Source organism: Ovis canadensis, chromosome 3 (genome assembly GCF_042477335.2).
Source record: "Ovis canadensis isolate MfBH-ARS-UI-01 breed Bighorn chromosome 3, ARS-UI_OviCan_v2, whole genome shotgun sequence".
NCBI lineage: Eukaryota > Metazoa > Chordata > Mammalia > Artiodactyla > Bovidae > Ovis > Ovis canadensis.
Window position 1 is genome coordinate 301,423 of NC_091247.1, and position 14,090 is coordinate 315,512.

Here is a 14,090-nt window from a genome sequence, read left to right on the forward strand (position 1 = left end):
CACCTGAGACGTGCCCGGCCGTCATACCCCCAGGCTCAGACAGACAGTGCAGAGTCGTAAAGATCGCTAACGTGTGAAGTGTTGTTTTTCCTAAACCAGCTCCTTCTAAACCAACGCGTCACGTTTTTTTCTGCGACAGTTCACAACTCAAGAGAAGCCGCGCAGCAGGACACAGCACTCCTGCGCCCCCTCCCAGGACGGCGGCTCGACCACCGCCCGTGGGCAGAAGCAGGAATGGGCAGGGGGGCAGCGAGCGGGCCCCAGGGTCTCAACGACCCCTTAGCTTGTGGCTCTTTGAACGAAAAAAGGCAAACAAGTCACACCATGTGGAGTTCAGAGGTGGACAGAGCTCAGCCGTGTGGCCGAAGATGCCTGCAGGGCAGTGAGCCCACAGAGACACACACGCGGTCATGATGACGCCAGCCTCAGAGCCGCCTGAGGAGGGGACACAGTGCTTCAGGGGAGAAGCAGCCCAGGCCGGTTCCCTCTAGAGCCATCAAGATGAACCGAGATGCTTACATTTTAGACTCTTCTTTATTAATCACACAGGCCTTCCTGGCGGCTCAGCGGCAAAGAATCCGCCTGCCAATGTAGGACTCTTTACACCCTGAGTCAGAAACATGCCCTGGAGAAGAAAATGGCAACCCACTCCAGTATCCGCGCCTGGGAAGTCTCGTGGACAGAAAGGCCTGGTGGGCTGCAGACCACAAGGTCACAGAGAGTGAGACGTGACTTAGCAACTACACAACAGCAAACACACACGCACACACGCATTTTAATGTACAACCAGCGGGGCCTCCCCTGGCGGCTGGGTGGTGCCGAGCCCATCTGCCAAAGCAGGAGGCACAGGCTCACTTCCTCACCTGGGAGACTCCGTGCACCCCGGGGCCACTCAGCCCGCGTGACACAGCTCCCGAGCCTGAGCTCGAGCGCCGGGGCTGCAACAGCGGGGGCCTCGCACCTCAGCTACCCAGGCCCAAACACTCAGAGCTCGCGCTCCACAGCGAGAGAGGCCCCTGCAGACGCCCAAGCACCACAACTAGAGAAGAGCCCAAGCAGCAGGGAAAGCCCAGCTCCGCTCAGCGCAGTCTCGCTCAGCCGCGTCCGACTCTGTGCGGCCCGTGGACCGCAGCACGCCAGGCCTCCCTGTCCACCACCAACTCCCAGAGCTTACTCAAACTCACATCCATTGAGTCGGTACTGCCAAAAAAAAAAAGACAGATAAATAAATGAATTTTTTCAAAAAGGTGGAATTTCCCTAGTGGCTCAAACAGTAAAGCATCTGCCTGCAGTGTGGGAGACCCGGGTTTGATCCCTGGGTCGGGAAGATCCCTTGGAGAAGGAAATGGCAACCCACTCCAGTATTCTTGCTTGGCAAATCCCCATGGACAGAGAAGCCTGGTTGGGCAACAGTCCCTGGGGTCACAAAGAGTCGGACACAACTGAGCGAATTCACTTTCTTTTCCTTCTTTCAAAAAGGTTGGGGGAAATAGGTCCTTTCAAAGGAGTGCAGAGCCACCTCCTCTAAAGGAAGGAGGAAGTCAGAAGAGGCGGCAGCAGAACCCAGCTGCATGCTATTTAAACAGGTCCGTCCAGAAGAGCCTCCGGCGTACCCAAGCCAAAGCTGAGAGGGATCTGACAAGCGGGTCTCAGGCGTCAGAAATCTAAACCAACAGGTGAACCTACTGCACATCCAGGCAAAAGCAGGCTCCACACTGACACACAGCCCTACCCTGTGTGCACAGCGCAGGCGAGGAGGCGGGGACAGGACGGAGCTGCCGCGGCCACACACAGGCCAGCGGGTGGCGACAGGGGCCCCGAGGCCCCAGGGGAGGCACACCGTGCCCCCAGGCCCAGAGCACTCCTGGGGCCCCAACACGAAAACTGCCAGCTGACAGGCCCAACCAAGAGCCCCCCTCCGGCATTTCAGCCCTTTCTCTTTCACATAAACAAGCCAGCACCAGGCACTTGGGTAGAACCCGAAATGAGAAAGACGAGAACACGGAACAGTTTCTGACGCTGCAGGGAGACGCAGAGATCACTGAGAAGGGACTGTTGGGGAGCAAGAGGAGACCCAGGGGTTCACACGCGGCAGCACAGGGGGACCCCCAGAGGAGCCGAGGGCCCCGTGGAGCAGTGCCAAGAAAGTGGGCTCGAAGGCTGCAGGGCTGGAGAGGAGGAGCGCCAGGCACATGCAGCGTGGGCGCTCAGGGAGACCCACAGGTCACTGAGCAGGGTCTCTCGGGGAGCAAGAGGAGACCCAAGGGTTCACACGCAGCAACACAGGGGAACCCCCAGAGGAGCCGAGGGCCCCGTGGAACAGTGCCAAGAAGGCGGGCTCGAAGGGCGCAGAGCTGGAGAGGAGGCGCACCAGGCAAACGCAGCGTGGGTGCGCAGGGAGGGCCCCAGAGCCCAGACAGAAAGACCCCAGACTGAGCTGGGGGCTGAGCGGCGAGTCTAGACCCACAAGCAAAAGGAAATGTCCTGAAGGATCCAGAGATGAAGAACCAGCTGAAAGGTGGCCTCCAGGGAACCGAGGTCCCACGGGGGCCTGGGTTGAGCGGACCTCCCAGAGAGACAGCGCTCAGAGTGGGTGACGCACGGCCACATAACACAGAGGCCAGTGTGCCTGCTGCGTGGGGGGTGCCCCTCATACAACCAAGGAACATTCACGGGACCACAGGATGCAAGCTCTCACTGCAGGAGGTGAGCAGAGCAGCACGTGCGCGCGCCTCGGCTGAACCCCCAGCCTGGGAAGTCAGCGACATGAAGCCCCAAAGCGAGCGAGAGCCAGTCGGGAAACACTGAGAGACACAGAGCCCTCAGCGCAGCAGCGCCCGGGCCCCGGCCGGCTGCCGCCGCAACCCGCAGCCCACCTGGATAAGCATATGGCAGATGTCCACGTGGCCAGCCTCCGCCGCGGCGTGCAGGGGCGAGCGCTTGTTCTGATGCTCCATCTTGAAGTTGGGATCGATCCCGTCAACTGCAAACAAGCAAGAGGCGCCGATCACTCATCAGGCATGACCCCAGCACCCAGGCAGGCCAGTCCAGGGTGGGGAGGTCCCGGGGCACAGCAGGCAGGCTGCGGTCAAAGGCCCCAGCACCTCTCCCATGTCCCCCAGCCGGCCTCTGCCCCAACATGAGGCTGGAGGGGCCCCAGGATGGACGCTCCATGGGAGCAGGACCCCCAGGCCAGGCCCTAAGGGGACGTGATTGCTGAGCGCAGCTCCCAGCCTGGCATGGACACGAGGTTAACCCCACAACAGTGAGGCGACCTCAGTACTACACAAGGTCTAACAGGAAAATGATAAAAACTGCCACTTTGGTCAACATAAAAAATACCCTTTTCTCCCCCAGAACAAACTGCTACGCTTGTTTCTTGACTTCCTATCAAGTACAGAGATTCTGCATCCACCTTCTCCAGCCCAAAGCGCTGAGCTCAGAAGCAAAGCACTGCCTGCTCCTCAGCCCCCGGTGGGTCAGAACCACAGCGGCAGGAGGCCGCTGACAGCACGGGTGTCCTGGGCTGCTCTCTGCACAGAAGACGCAGGCGCGTGCACACAGCACGAGCCCGGCTCGCTGTCCGTGCCGCTACCAACTCCACAGCACTGCTTAACAATCACACGCCTCAGCCCTGCTAATTCCAGGCAGACACTCCCACCGCCGTGACTGACCGAGCAGGAACGTGGCCAACACGCTAAACCCGGGGGCGGCCTGTGTGCGCTGAGCAGAGCAGCGGACAGGGCGGGCCAGGGCGGGCCCGCGAGGACGGACGCGAGGACAGGCCCGCGAGGACGGACGCGAGGACAGGCCCGCGAGGACGGACGCGAGGACAGGCCCGCGAGGACGGACGCGAGGACGGGCGCGCTCGCCCACCTACCCAGCATGAGCAGCACCTTCTGCAGCTCCCCCTGCCGCGCCGAGAAGTACAGCTGCTTCGGGTGGAAGCGGAGCTTCTTGGGTCTGTAGAGAGAACGCGGGTCAGCGGTGAGCACAGCTCCCCCACCACACACGTGCAAGCGGACACACACACGCACACACATGTACACACACGCACCCACACGCCCCACCTGCAGGCTGGGGAGGTCTGGGTGAGGCCCTTATGCCCAGCCTTCCAGGTGAAGGCTGCCACATCCACCAGGTGCCTCACGATAAGGACACTAGGCGCGCGTGGCCACCTCCTTCACCTACGCATGGGAACAGTGCCTGAGGCCTCGGCATTCCACACGGGGCACAGGGCGGGCTGCTGCTCTGCAGCATGAGGTCGAGGGACCCCTGAGTTGGTGGGGCAGGGTATCCCACCCAGCTACACCCCTCCTGCTCAAGTAGAGTCTGAGCCTGGTGAGGGGGCAGGGCACCCAACAGTCACTGTGAGACCAGGGCCAGACACCAGGCTGGAGGCGGACAGAGAGCCGTCGGGACTCAGGACCGTGTCCCACGACACAACCACCCAAGGACAAGACGGGACCCTGACGCTCCAGGGAGAAGCCACACAGCCTGGCTACAGCCCTGAGCCCGGGGTCACCTGTGCGGTCACCCGTCAGTCACGGGTTGGGGGCGCCAGGCCCTCCTGCAGACACCCAGGTGGGCTGCAGGAGTCAGGAGCCGCAGGCAAGACCAAGAGGGCGCCTGCTCCAGACCCACCCTCACAGACGAGCAGCCTCAGAGCAGTGGCGGCCCTCCGGCCCTGAGGTCAGAGCTCCGGCCAGCAGCGTCTGGGACGCCTCGCCGGCCTCCGGGACTGCCCTCACCACGCCCTCGGGGGTATGCCGTGACAAGCTGCAACTGGTGTCCGTGGTTTCCAGAGTAACAAGGGGTGCGTCAACAGCCCTCAGGGCAGCTTCAGCGACTCCTGGGAGCGCCTGCGGGGGTGCACACGGCGGGGACGTGTGGCCTCTGCGCGCACAGACGCTGGCGGACAGGGACACCCAGCAACACAGTGCGGGCCTCATGCAGGAAGACCCGGGGAATGGAGGCTGCAGGAAGGGCTTACTTCTCGGAGTCCAGGGCGATGAGCGCGCTCTCCAGGGTCTCCTTCCCAGGCCCCTGGGAGAGGCCCGGCGCCGGCTTCCCCAGCCCAGCCGGCCCTGTGGGGTCGAAGCCCTCCGGCACCTGGGGGGCCAGGCTCTGCGGCTTGTCCTCCTCTGAGAGCAGGGGGCCAGCAGCGCTTCGGGGAGGAAAAAATAAGTAGAATTCTGAGTTTTAGAGACATGCAAACTTCCCCCTCTTATGGAAACCTATGAATACACAAAATAGGATCCCCTCAGACCCCCAGCTGAGCTGCCCCGCAGAGACAGAAAATGACCTCGGGCTCACCGACTGTCTGCTCCGGGCCCAGAGGGAGGCGCCAGACGCAGACCAAACCCCCGAAAACAGAGGACACTCAGAAGTGTGCGCAGCCTTTCCTGGACTTCTGGACAATGCTCAAGTTTGCTTTAGAGAATGAACTCCAGGTTGAATCTCAAGTCCACTGCCTGACCAACACAAGGAACACCTTGGAATTTTGACTCAAAGAGCACTACAGATTAACATAATCCATTCACAGAAATATGATGGCATCAACACCATCCCAATACTGAGTTCTGAATGTTTACAACCTGAGCCTCTTAGCCTTCAGCGGATCTTCAGCCACAGGTTAGGGCAGGTCTGCTGCTGTTCTGAAGGCTCTCCTTCACCCTGGCTCCCAGCCGGGCAGGCTGGTGAGGACGAGGCTTCTGACACCTTTTCTTAACTGACCATCTGGCCGACTGACTCCAGTCAGCTCTGTGAGCTCTCCAGTGTTCCCACTACTTCTTTTAGGAAGAAAGCTGTGTGTCTGCAGCGCGAGCCCTCCTCTTGTAGCCTGTTCCTGTGCGTTCAGCTAGGGCGTCCAAAACGCGACACAGGGCAGCAGGCGACACAGCAGCTGATGCTGTGTCCACACCGTACGCGTGCACACAGGTCCACGCAGACAGGGGCAGCACACACAGGTGCTGCTGTCTCAGGGAGCACTGCGCTTCGGCACGGAACGCTGACACACATCGCCGAGGACACTGAGACACAGGTTCACACACGGGCGAGGGTGTGTGCAGAGACGCGTGCGCAGTGCAGTGAGCAGACACAAGCCACCGTGCCTCCCAGCCTCGCGGGTCAGAGCTCACGGCGGCGCCAGCAGGGAGGCCCCTGGCGGCCGGGGGCACGTACCTGCCCGTGGTGGTGTCGGCCCTGCCCTCCGCTACACAGCTCTTCTCCTGCCCGGGCACCAGGGTCGCCGTGGACGTCGTGTCTGCCTTTGCGATGGTCACCTCTCTGGCCTTGGAGGTCTCCTCCCCACAGTGGGGGCAGTAGCTGGCATCATTGACTCGAGAGGCACAGGCTTTGTGGAAACGATGAGAAATGCTGCTCTCAGGCTGACATTCCATAAAATTACCCTAAAGAGGGGGGGGGCAACAAGTCATTCTAACTGGGACTAAAATGCAGAAAGGGAAGGGAACCCGAGCACAGGCACGCGCGGGGCAGGAGGCCGGCGTGCGGAGGGGAGACGGCCTGCGGCCCTGCACCCTCCCGAGGCGTGTCCACTCGCGCCCTGCTAGAAGCGGAGGGCATCCCCACCCCGCGCCTCGCTCTGCGCGCGCGGCTCAGGGGCTGAGCCGTGTGGAGACCCATGGAGGACACACCCGGGAAGCAGACTCACAGCCCTGAGAGCCGGCAGCAGCCCTCAGCAGAGCCCACCCAGCCGCAGGCTGCGCTCTGGGGTAGAAAGCAGGACCTGGGGTCACCTTTCAGCAGAGGCATGAAAGGATGTGGAGGACAGGGAGGACACGGAGCTGTGGCGTCCGGAAAAGCCCCAGGAGAGAGGCTCTCGGCCGGGAGCACAAGGGGCCAGGCGGAGCCCGTCAGCCAAGAGAGGGCCTGGGAGCGTCTGTGGCCAAGCCACCGAGGAAGACGGCCCGGGGCCCTGCAGGGGACGACACGGGGGCAGACGCGGGGGCGGTGGGAGGGCAGCTGGGGGCCCGGCGCCCTGGAGCAGGGCGGCACTCACAGCCGTGCAGAAGTGGCCGCAGCCGGGGCAACACTGGTGCTTCACCATCCGGCCCCGGTGGTCCTCACACAGCACCAGCAGCGGCGCCTTGCTGGACGGACGCATCAGCTCATGCTTCACCACGCTGTTTGTGCACCTGCCCAGCTGCAATCGGGAGAGACCAGGTCAGCACGCCACACCCAGCACGGGAGGGGGGTCAGGAAAGCAAAGGGGGCAGGCGGTGCGGTCCTCCACGTCCACCCAGCCCCCCAGAAGAAACGGGTCGCGTGACAACGGATCCAGTGAGAGTCAACGCCCCCCCCCCCCCCCCGCACAGAAATCAGGAGCGTGCTGGTTCACGACGGTGCGTGTCAGAGACGCACGCTGAGAGGCAGCCTTAAGCGTGTGGATGACGCCTCGGTAAAGTTCACAGGAAGGAGATGAGGGAACCGGCTCTGAGGGCGTCAGCCATTGAGGCCGAGGTGGCCTGGGCATTCAAAGAGAAGAAATATTTTGGGGAAAGTAACCGCAGCTTAAGAATTCCCTGGAATCCCACAAAAAAAACCAGAGCAATTAGACAGCAAAACCAAAACCAGAAATAACACTTAAAACCAAAGGCCACAGGATGCAGGTGGGGAGGGTGGGCCCTGAGACACTGGGTCCCGGCAGTGACAGGGCAGCACCCCACGGGCCAGGGACAGGTGGGAGCCCGAAACCAGAAGGGCCTCCCGGCACCCCAGGAGAGCGGGCAGCCTGGGAGACGCTGTCCCACCCCAGCGGGCCCAGCCTAGGAGCTGGGGCCAGCACAGGCCAGCCGCAAGGAGCCCTCAAACCCAACCTCCAGTGAGGGCACACGGGAACCTGGGCAAAGCTGAGCTGAGCGAGCAGGACAGGGCGAGAGAGAGAGGGGGCTGGAGAACGGTGGCTGCAGGGCCCCTGCCTGCAGCGTTCTCGCTTGCGCCTCACAGCGGCTGAAGGCCCGAAGAGCTCTGCCCAAGCACAGTGCACCCATTCACGGTGGCCATGTTAGAGATCAGGAGAGGAGGACTTAAGTATGACTTTATTTTAAAATGACAGCAACCCTATCGCATAAAGAACATCTTTTAGACGAAAATCATCTTTAAGCTGTTCGACGAGAAATGCGCCGCTGCTGTATGTTGTTCCCAAGATGCTCCGCCGTCGGGTTTAGTAAGGCAGCCAGGGCGCGCGCCTGCCTCTGCGCTCAGAGCAGACGAGCGCGGACGCTCTTCTCCGCCTCCACAAGGGGGCTCCTCAGAGGGTCTGCTGCGACGCGCGCACCTCAGCCCACCGCCCACTGATCTCGTGCCCCTACCCGGAGACCATCCAGGTGTCCTGACTGTGAGTGACTCTGTAACACCGTGGAAATCACTCGTTCCCCGAGTCACACAGACTGTGCACGCGTGAAAGCGCTCCCGTGCGCTCTGTGAAGCAGCAGAGAGAGGCAGTTCACTTTCTAAGTATCTTTTCAAAAACGGTCTTCATAACGGCCTTTCGGTATCACTGTGAAATGATGCTCTGAGTCCAAGATGAACAGGGCCCTGCAGGCCCAGGGGCTGCAGGGAAGCTTCAATAATAACAGTAACACAAAGACGAAAGCCTGCTGAATCTGCTTAAATGCGTTAGCTCACGATGACAGTTTAGAAGCAGAGCTGGTCACCCTCCAAAAACAGAGAGCAAACCCATGGCCTCAACGACCAGGAAATGAAGAGAAGGCTCTTCCTCTGGGATGCTCTGCTGTGTAACATGGCGAGATGGAATGACAAGGTCCCTATGAAACCATCCACTGCTAAGTGAACAGTGAGCAGCAAGCTTCACACTGTGAAGCCCTGAGGGGGCGCGGAACATGGGCAGTGCGACTCCACAGCTCCAGCGTCAGCAGGAGAGCCCAGACAGCGTGCCTTAGCTGGGGCGCACCCCCTCCACTGAGCCAGGCCTACCTGCGTCTCAACTGCAGACAGGCGGGCTGGACGCCCTGTGCGTCTGGGAGCCGCTGACTCCAACCACAGGGTCCAGTGGCCCGGCCGTGCCACAGAGAAGCACAAAGGACAAATGGGCGGCAATGTCCAGAGACACCCACGTGGACGGCGAGACCATTCAGAAAACACAGAAGCCAGGCAGCGGGCACCCGGGGCCAATCCCGTTTCCTGCCCCTGGTGTGGCTACTGGCGTGCCCGGCACCTGAGACAGACTCATCAGGCCGAACATCTGACCGGTATTGTTTTCTGGATCAATTTCCCAGGAAAAGACCCTGAGTTGCTAAGATGAACTTTGGGGAATGGCAGCAGGGAGGGTCAGCGGAAGCACCGGCTCGTTATTCGGAAAAGCAGGAAGAGACATCACTTCTTACTCTATGAACACAGGACGGGCCCGCCTCAGGGCCCAGCAGCCCCGCAGGTGAGGGGGCCGCCTGCCCCAGCGACACCGCGGTTGCGGCAGAAAGTATGGGAAGCTGCCCAACTGCTCACCCGGCAGCGCTCAGCAGCGCTCCGAGGGCACAACTGCACTGCAGGGAACCTGCGAGCCAGGGCACCGACGCACCCCTGCCAAAGCACTCTGGCCAAACCCAGCTGGGCGCAGGGACCGCCACAGCACCGAGATGAGTGCCGGCCTCCAGCCCTGCGACCTGGGACAAAAGGGACCGACCAGCCGGGAACACCCCCGGCCAGGCAGGCGCAGGGCCGCAGGAGGCGGCGGAAGCTGCCTGCGTTTGGCCGGAGCAGAGGACACGCATCCAACCTTCCACAGCGCGTCGCGTGGCACCAGGAGCCGCTGCTGTCCCTGCCCCGAGACACGCTGTGACGCTGGCGCAAAGCCAGGAGCGGCGGCGGCTGGCCCCGAGCGGCGGCGTCAGCGGTCAGCTGCGAGACTCTCTGTATGGGAAGCTCCTCTGAAGACGATGGGCGGGGCCTCAGCCGTCCACGTCCAAGTTCACAGCAAAGCAGGACAGCCTCTGGGAAGCGCGGCCTCGGCAGGGCAGCACCCACGGCCACGGCCGCCCCCCGCCTCCCAGCACGGCCCCACGAACGGCCCGCCTCCCCAGGCGGCCTGGCGCGGCCGGCTCACCTGGTGGTCCACGCTCTCTGTGGCCATGCACTGGTTGTTGGCCAGGGTGGTGATCTCTCGGCTCTTTGGGGTCTCCATCCGGCAGCTGCAGAGGGGCACCTCCTGGAGGCCGTCCGTCTCGCCCGCGTCAGGACCGTTGGCCAGCCCTGCAGTCACAGCAGACGCGTGAGTGTTGCTGCCACGCCACCCGCCCAGATGCTCCACTACACTTGGGTCACCCGGCGACGGGGTCCCTGCAGACACGCTCACGGCGGCACACAGGGAGCCCAGGCCAAGACTCCACTCCCCACGAGGAGCGTCCTTGTCTTCCCTGCTCGGTTTCAGAACTGCGGCCACATGTTAAACGCTTGGTCCACTTAGAAGGGGAGCTTCCCTGGTGGCTCAGGTGGTAAAGAATCTGCCTGCAATGCAGGAGACTGGGTTCAATCCCCGAGTTGGGAAGATCCCTTGGGGAAGGGAATGGCAACCCACTCCAGTGTTCTTGCCTGGAGAACTCCATGGACAGAGGAGCTTGGCGGGCTACAGTCCATGGGGTCACAAACAGTCTGACACGACGGAGCGTGACTCCTTTGCCTTCAAGGCATTTGGTAGCATCCGGAGGCATTTTGGGTCTCCCAGGTGGCACTAGCGGAAAAGGACCCGTCTGCCAATGCAGGAGACGTGAGAGATGCAGGCCCAGTCCCCGGGTCAGGAGACTCCCATGGAGGAGGGCATGGCAGCCCACCCCAGCGTTCTTGCCTAGAGAATCCCATGGGCAGACGAGCCTGGTGGGCTCCTGTCTATGGGGTCGCCAGGAGTGGGACATGACTGAAGCAAGCTAGCACCACCTGGAAGGGTTTAGAGGCAGCCTATTTAGTGATGTCCCACCATAACCGCACAGAGACCTGGCTTATCCGGCTGAATGACGGACATGTGGAGAAAAACAAAGCAGAAAACCAGGATCACAGCAAGCCTTTCGGGCACAGCAACATCACCCCAACCTGCCTGCAGGCAGGCAAGGGGACAGCACCAGGGAAACGGGGGCCGCGGTCAGGCTGGCTCCTGGTGGGGACACAGGCCAGTGGCCAGAAAGAGTCCTCAACCCAGCTACGGCTTCCAAAGGAAGGCAAGTCCCTGTTCCTTCTTGCGACACAGCCCCACCGCCCACTCCTCTCCCTGCGAGGGAGCCAGGCCGGGCCCAGGACACGCGGGACCCAGGCCTAGCCCTGCCCCGGCAGCAGGAACAGCCGGCTCATGCAGGAACTAGGCTGGAGGGCGACTCTGAGACCCCAGGGGTCTCGTCCTCGGTGCCTCCCAAGAGCAAACGGAGGGGTGTGACCCACCTGCGGAGACCCCAACGCTGCTCAGCAGACTGACTCTGAGCCCAAGACACGGGCTGCAAGGCCAGGGTGAGGGAAGGGCCCGCCAGCAGCCCAGGCAGAGGAGCTACAGGGCATCAGACAGACGGGTCCCAGTGGACCCCGTGCATGCCCACCGGCTGTGGCCGCCTGCCCACGGCCCCAGCCAGCCACTGGGGTCAGAGCAGCACCCAACCCCAGCTCGGCAGACCCGTGGGCACGGATGATGGCCACTGCCCATCCTAACGCAAACACTCTCTGGGCTGGAGCTGGGACCCCATGACCAAGTTGGTCCCCGCCTTCACGCAGGTCCAGGTCACAGGGCTCGCTGCCAAAGGTCACAGGGCTCGCTCCCTGACCTCCTGTCCAGCCTCGGGCTCCACAGCTGCCTCCTCAAGGGTCTGAAACTCCAGGACTGAATATATACAACTGGAGACCCCGACTTGTTCCTGCAAAGCACCAGCTCTCCAGATAGCGCGTGACTGGGCGGCTGCCGGCAGGGCTGGCGCCAGGGGAAACACCCCCGAGAAGCACCTCGCCCGGCGCCCGGCAGCTGCCTCTTCTCCTAGGGCAGGGCTCCCCCCAGCGTCGCCCTCACTCGGAGGCGCTGAGCACAAGCACTCGGAGGCGGAGGCCACCGCCCCTCAGCCCGGGGCCCAGCCTGGACGGCCGCCCCCGCCGCACTGCCCTCGCACCGCCGACCGCGCACAATGTGGCAGGATAAGCACTGCCTCCTGCAGGCGTCCAAGGGAGCACGTTCCGGAGACAAAGCTAGGAACGTTCAGCAGCAGGGAGCACACGCGCCACGCCAGCGGGAAGGAGGCTGTGAGCGGCCACTGGCTGGCTTCTGCCACGTCTGCAGCGAGAAGAAAAGCCGCTGCTTCTCTGAGGGATAAGCCAAGGCTTTCTTCCTAAGCTACAGGTGTAGCTTCCTAAGCTGGACCAGTAACCCGAACTCCCCCAGTGCTCACAGCTAAAGGCCACCCACTCGTCCTCTCCAGAGTGTCTGGTTGGACGCCACCAGAAGCCACACCCTTCAGCCACGAAGGTCCATGAGACAAAGCTAACAGGGGTTTACATTATCCCCAGACTTCAAACTGACTTCCCCAAAAGGCCAAACAGCTGTTAGCTTCTTTTCCAGATAAAGGTTTTCGGATGGTGGGAGTACACGGCCCCAGTGACAGGACCCCAGCGCCGTGGAGCGAGAACCTCAGTGAGGGACCCAGCCCCAGACACGCACCACGGGGCATCTGAGCACCAGCAGCTCGACACCAATGCGGGCACACATTTCCGCAAGCACTGCTGGAGTCTGAGGCCACGAAACAGTCAGGTTACGCAGAACGCTGCCACCCACAGGCAGAGGCGCCTCCCGTGGGGAGCCAACAAGAGCTCGTGTGGCCCGTGGGACTGCCGCCCCGGCAGGTGTCTGCACCCAACCTCTGGGGCACGGCGACCGGTACCACGTCCTGCCCACGTGGCATCCAATGTGCCCTCCCCCACTGGCCCCACCACGCACGCGTTCACCTTCTGTGTCAGAGGTCAGCACACCCTGGGCGTGGAGATCCAAGGAGTCCAGCGGCACCTCCACGTACCCCCCGCCGTCGCCAGGCGCCGTGGGCTCCGCACTGCCCGAAGACGACGCAGAGGCTTCAGAACCTGCAACCAAAGGTGCCCTCATCAAACGGGGGGCTGGGGCCGCATCACCACCCCGAGGCACAGAGGCTCACCAGCCACGCAGATCACACACGTGCGCGTGCAGAACATACAGACGCTCGCCAGGTACACGAATCACGCACACGTGCACGAGAGACATACAGATGCTCGCCAGGTACACAGATCACACACACGTGCACACGAGACATGTAGACGCTCGCCAGACACACAGACCACACACACGCGCGTCATACAGACGCTCCCCAACAACAAAGATCACACACACGTGCACACGAGACATACAGACGCTCGCCAGCAACAAAGATCACACACACGTGCGTGTCATACAGATGCTCGCCAGGCACACGGATCACACACACGCGTGTCATACAGACGCTCCCCAACAACAAAGACCACACACACGCGTGTGTCATACAGATGCTCGCCACACGGATCACACACACATGCACACGAGACATGTAGACACTCGCCAGACACAGATCACACACACACACCCGCCCACACTTCTCCTGCCCGGTCCTATTTCCACTCGAGCTCCCCAGGGATGGAGCAGAGGGGTCAAGGAGAGCAAAAGCGCAAACACACGCAAACGCCTTTCTCTACAACCTCATGAGCTGGATTAAAGCTGGCAAGACAATCTGAGGGCACAAGCAAGGACTGCGCACGCATCTGCACTAGTTTAAAGTAAGAGAAAAGCCGAATGGCAGGCTTGAAAGACCAGCTGCTGTGCGGCAGCTAAGGACGCCCCAGACACACAGCGTCACTAGGAGCCTGCCCGGCTCAGGCAGCGGGCTCCAGGATCCACAGGGAAAGGCTGGAGGGAATGTCCATCCATGAGAACGGGGTTTAAGGAGCCCCTCACCCACCAGAGGGCAACGCACTCTGAACATGCCAACAAGAGGCAAGTATGCAAGTGAGGAGCCATCAAGGGGTGGGGCCTCCTGTCTATATGACCCATGAGGCCACCTGGGTATCAGTCATCGTAAGGGCATCTC

General features: G+C 61.9%; 1 protein-coding gene across 9 annotated transcripts in view; it reads right to left on the reverse strand.

Moving 5' to 3' along the window:
* The window catches only part of EHMT1 (euchromatic histone lysine methyltransferase 1), a 108,681-nt gene that overhangs the window by 25,326 nt on the left and 69,265 nt on the right, over positions 1–14,090 (reverse strand). For all 9 annotated transcript variants that reach the window (XM_069579583.1, XM_069579585.1, XM_069579586.1 and 6 more), the window contains 7 exons: positions 12,946–13,077; positions 10,085–10,230; positions 7,022–7,165; positions 6,184–6,410; positions 4,994–5,167; positions 3,881–3,963; positions 2,877–2,983 (listed from right to left, as the gene is read on the reverse strand). In XM_069579583.1, the coding sequence (XP_069435684.1) occupies positions 2,877–2,983; positions 3,881–3,963; positions 4,994–5,167; positions 6,184–6,410; positions 7,022–7,165; positions 10,085–10,230; positions 12,946–13,077 (1,013 nt within the window). The remainder of the gene's footprint in view (positions 1–2,876; positions 2,984–3,880; positions 3,964–4,993; positions 5,168–6,183; positions 6,411–7,021; positions 7,166–10,084; positions 10,231–12,945; positions 13,078–14,090) is intronic.